General features: G+C 45.1%; 1 protein-coding gene across 1 annotated transcript in view; it reads left to right on the top strand.

Moving 5' to 3' along the window:
• Positions 1–5000, top strand: part of LOC103398153 (kinesin-like protein KIF27) — an 11572-nt gene that overhangs the window by 3660 nt on the left and 2912 nt on the right. The window contains exons 3-12 of the mRNA XM_025053003.1: positions 563–1458; positions 1583–1726; positions 1875–2051; positions 2190–2404; positions 2619–2671; positions 2779–2892; positions 3024–3220; positions 3287–3457; positions 3687–3866; positions 3942–4136. Of these exons, the coding sequence (XP_024908771.1) occupies positions 563–1458; positions 1583–1726; positions 1875–2051; positions 2190–2404; positions 2619–2671; positions 2779–2892; positions 3024–3220; positions 3287–3457; positions 3687–3866; positions 3942–4136 (2342 nt within the window). The remainder of the gene's footprint in view (positions 1–562; positions 1459–1582; positions 1727–1874; positions 2052–2189; positions 2405–2618; positions 2672–2778; positions 2893–3023; positions 3221–3286; positions 3458–3686; positions 3867–3941; positions 4137–5000) is intronic.

The raw sequence follows: 5000 nt of genomic DNA, 5'->3' as shown, positions 1-5000 counted from the left end.
GGGTCCTGTGGGGACACACGGCCCCCAGGCACTCGCCTGCGAGCCCCAACCCTGGGCCTGGCTCCAGGTTGGGGCCCCAGTAACGCCAATCTGGGCGACATGAGCTTCTTAGTTTTTAAGTCTTTCATCACCAAGGGTGGTTTGAACCACTCTTAGTCTGATCCATCGTCTAGGACCTGTTTGCTTTGGGAGACCCTACCAGGGGCATTAAGTCCCCGACAACATAGCTCCTAGATTCATTCGAATACTCAAACCAATCCACCACGTCAAGGTTGCGGTTCCAGGAGGGGAACCCCTCCACCACATTAAGGTTGCCATTCCAGGAGGGGTATATAAGGGACATCATTTTATAAATAATCCAAAATACTGGACGGAGTAGGTTTTTTTTTCTTCAGTTCTGAAGAAGTGTATTGGATGAGAGGTGAAACGTCTTCAGGAGACCTACTCCGTCCAGTTGCCCTCACTGTAACTTTTTTTGGATTAAATGACCTGGGTGACTGAGAACCTACACAGACATTTTTTGTTTGTTTGCTTAATACAATATTTGTAATGTTTTCTCCAGTGGTGGTGGGAGCCAAAGAGGTGGTCGTCACCTCGGCAGAAGAACTCCTCAGAGTTGTACAAGCAGGAAGACTTCTTCGCCACATCGCCTCTACAGGGATGAATGAGCGCTCCAGCCGCTCTCACACCATCATCTCCCTCAAGGTTGCCCATTGTTCTAACAGTGAAAACTCTTCCTTGAAGTCTGTCCAGACATCCAAACTCTGCCTGGTCGACCTGGCAGGATCAGAGAGAGCTGGGAAAACCGGCAACACTGGGGTGAGGTTCAAAGAGTCTGTACGCATCAACACCGGCCTGCTGGCTCTCAGCAAAGTCATCAGTGCGCTATCTGAACCTGCACGGACACACCACAGCACACACATACCATACCGAGATGCAAAAATCACCCGGCTCCTCCGCGACTCTCTGGGAGGCACCGCTCATACACTAATGGTGGTCTGCGTCAGCCCCTCCCACCAGAGTGCAGACGAGACTTTGGGAGCTCTGCAGTTTGCATCCAAAGCCCGTTACATTCGTAACTGCCCCAGAGCAACGTGCACAGTGGTGAAATCAAGTAGCATTGCCCGAATGGCGGAACTTGACTTGGAAGTGCAGACACTGAGAGAGCTGCTGAAGGAGAAAGAGCTGGAGGTGCATAGGGAGAGGACGGGTGGAGAGATAGTAGAGAGCCTCAGACAGTACCAACTCCTAACAGAGGAGGCCGCAGCTCTGCTCGAAGACATCTCTGGTCCACCGCTCAGTCCTTCTCTAAAGCAGCAGCTGCAGGACTGGCAGGAGAGACTGACAGTGGTCAGTAATTCACATCCTATAGCTAACATGAAGAATTCAGAGGGAGGTGGAGACCAGTCGGACCATGACACAGTGGTAAAGCTGAGGGAGGAGCTCAGCAGATACCAGGTAATAAAACATGGCTTGAAAAGTTAATACATTGTCTCTAAGGGTGACCTATGGTTGTTGTAGTACAGTAAGTAGCTAAAACTTAACAAAATCACTATATAATTGTTTTCTCTGTAACCTTTAGGAAGCCCTGAACTACAAGGAGCAACTGCTGGAGCAGAAAGATGTAGCACTCAGGCAGACAAAAACGGATTTGGAGAAACTTCTTCTGGACAGTAAAGTAAGCTTCCAAGTCTTAGAACAGGAAAAGGAACGTAATCGTTTACAGGTGAGAAGAACAGTTTGGAACTCATTCTTCCTCAATCTATTTTACACACTACAAAATCTGGCAACACAAATTCATCAGATAGATGCTGCTGTATTCGATAGTAGTTCTGCGGTTTTATTTTATTTAAATCTCTGTTGAATGTTGGCAGATCGAACAACTGGTGGAACTGCAGGTTGTAAATGATCATCTGCGTAATGAGATCACCGCCTTAAAGAGCGCCATCTCTGGAGGTCCTAGAGAGAGAGATGCTCCTAAGAAACCTGACAAGAGGCCACACAGTGTCCCTGTGAGCAGGAACAGTAGTGGAGACCCACTTCACAGGAAGGTCTGCACTGTACTCTATTATCCTTTAAATCTTCCAGTTCTGTGGCTTTAATTTAAAAAAAAAATCACCTGGGTTCCCTTTTTCTGATTTGATTTAACAGCGTTTGATTTGTGTTTCTATCCGAATGCATGTTTACAGATTCAGTCCAGTCCTGCGGAGTTTACTTTGGAGAGAGCAATGACCGCCTTCAAAGTGCGGAAAAACCTACGTCTGGCAGAATTTGACGATAACGATGGCATGTTCCTGCCAATCAGACAACGAGAGGCGGAGAGAAAAGGCAGGAGTCCAGACTGTGAGAAGGAGAGAGAGGGGAATGATGAGGATGAGGAGACTGTCAGCAACATGTCACTACAGTAATTTTTTAAAATACAGATATCTTCCTTTGACATTGACATTCTGTTTACAGCAATAAATAGTCCCTCCTAAATGTCTTATTATGCTACTAGGGGAAAAAAACAACAGGACAGATTTTAAAGCAGCTTAATTCTTTTCCTGTTAAATACTTACAACTCATTAAAATCTGGTCCTAATTATCCAACTTTATAATTTTTGTGATTTTTACTTCAGAGATTCGTGGATTATCAGGCAGAATCCATGTTTGCTACCTCAAGGAAACAAAGGTATCATTGTGTTTGATTAGTTTTGTGATTAAATCAAAGTTTTCCTAACTGTTTTTTCTCCGTGCTGTCATTTATACAAAGAGAGTTTAATTCCTTTGTCTTCACAGAGCCCAAGAGAAACCAACCCAGAATTCCACTTGCTGCTGCTCAGAAAATAATCAAAGATCTGTCAGTTAACATACGCATGAAGGAGGAGCTCATTTTAGCTCTGGATAAAACTGGTGTGTCTCTGATGACACACTTTTTACTAAGCACAAATCACGTCATTGCACAGTAACTACAGTATTAGTTGTAGTTCCACATCTCAACCGCTACTGATCTTAATCTATCAATGTGTGTTTTTGTCTCATAGACAACTTGATCCAGGCAGTGGACGCTGGAGATGAATGTCAGCCTGGCATTTTAGGAGCACTTTCCTCACAGAACCATCAGATCAGGACAGAGGTTTATCAGGGTCTTCAGCACATGAAGCTGGAGAGAGACCAGCTTCAGACAAATGTCAGGCAGCAAACTCAGACGACTGACAGCGAAGCTATCACTCAAAGTCAAGTTAGTTAAAGAAGATAATTTTTTTCCCATCCCCACGCTCATTTACCTATCCTCTTCTTTTTTCAGGTATATGAGAGCAGTTGGCTGGAGCAGCAGGAGGAAAAAGAGCTGCAAAACAGAGCTGATCTGCAGGAGCTGCAGGAAGAGATGAGGAGCAGAGAGGAGGTGGTCCTGCGCAGAGAGTCGTATCTGCAGGAGAAAAACAAGCTGGAGGTCAAGAAGTTACGCTCCAGTAAGGTCGGTGTCTTTGTTTAATTATTTATCAAATCTTGGTAGAATGTGGCGCTTTGGCCCAGAGGCAATGTTTCTGTCATTGGTGTGGAACCCCAGGGTTCACCTCCTGGGCAAGTTTGAATCCCAGTTAGTGCGATTGGTAACTTCCAGTAGACTCACCACCCAGGAAGGTTGGTACGGTGCAGTGTGATTCAGTTACTCCCATTGTTTGTTTTCTTTTGATGACCTCTAGGTTCTGGGTCAAAACTTGCTGCGTGTTTCAATGCAGCTGAAGTCCGTGGAGGAGCAGCTGCAGGGCAGGAGCGAGAGAGGAGTCACCAAAGAGGAGCTGAAGAGAGAGAGAGACCAGCTGAAGAAGCAGAAAGAAAACATCGACGCACAGCTGAAGGAAAACAAAGTCCTTACTGCAGAGGTCAGAAGCATTGATTTGACAGGATTTAGGTCTTGTTCAGGTCAAGATCTTAGAGCATTATTATCCATCTCTCAGGAGGAGTATTCGCTGCTACAGCTGGAGGAAGCTATTGAAGCTCTGGACGGAGCCCTGGAGTTCAAGAGTCGCTTCATTGAGGACAAAAAGAAGCTGCTGCTCAGTGAACCTCTGCCTGTGTGTGGTGTCATCAGGAAGCTGAAGGAGCTTTCTTCACCTGAAGCCACAGAGCTGCTGGTCAAATATTTCAACAAGGTATTGAAGGATAACTTTTCTAGTTATTTTTCATACATTAGATCAGCGGTGTCAAACTCATTTTCACCAGGGGCCACATCGCCAATACAGTTCCCGTTGAAGGGCCGGTTGTAACTGGAAGACTGTAAAGAGCAGGGGTTCCTAACCTCTGGTCCACAGACCAATAGCAATCTATAGGTCATTTGGTACCAGGCCGCAGTAGGACACAGTTAAAAAATGTACTTAGTTTTTACTAATGTACTTCATTCATAGAAAATACAGTCATATCAATTTACTTTCTTTATTTAAAGATAGTCTGGCAATATTTTAAAGTAATAAGTCATTCAGACTCTGATACTGACAGAATAGAGTCTAATTTAATGCAGATTCCCTGACTAGGTTGTTCAACAGTATTTTAGAGACGGACAAGATGCCTGATGAGTGGAGGAAAGGTGTTCTTGTACCAATTTATAAGAACAGTGATGTGCAGAGTTGTAACAACTACATAGGGTTAAAAGAGTAGTTGAAGCTAGGTTGAGGCAGGAAGTGGAGATTTGTGAACAACAGTATGGTTTCATGCCTAGGAAGAGTACCACAGATGCAATATTTGCCTTGAGGATGCTGATGGAGAAGTACAGGGAAGGTCAGAAGGAGCTGCATTGTGTATTTGTAGATCTAGAAAAGGCATATGACAAAGTGCCAAGGGAGGAATTGTGGTTTTGTATGAGGAAGTCAGGAGTGGCAGAGAAGTACGTTAGTTTGGTGCAGGCCATGTATGGGAATAGTACAACAGTAGTGAGGTGTGCTGTTGGAAGGACAGAAGACTTCAAGGTGCAGGTGGGACCTCATCAAGGATCGGCCCTGAGCCCCTTCTTGTTTGCTGGG

Source organism: Cynoglossus semilaevis, chromosome Z (assembly GCF_000523025.1).
Source record: "Cynoglossus semilaevis isolate Cse_v1.0 chromosome Z, Cse_v1.0, whole genome shotgun sequence".
NCBI lineage: Eukaryota > Metazoa > Chordata > Actinopteri > Pleuronectiformes > Cynoglossidae > Cynoglossus > Cynoglossus semilaevis.
Note: the sequence above shows the minus strand (reverse complement) of the source record. Positions and strands in the feature narration are given on the sequence as shown.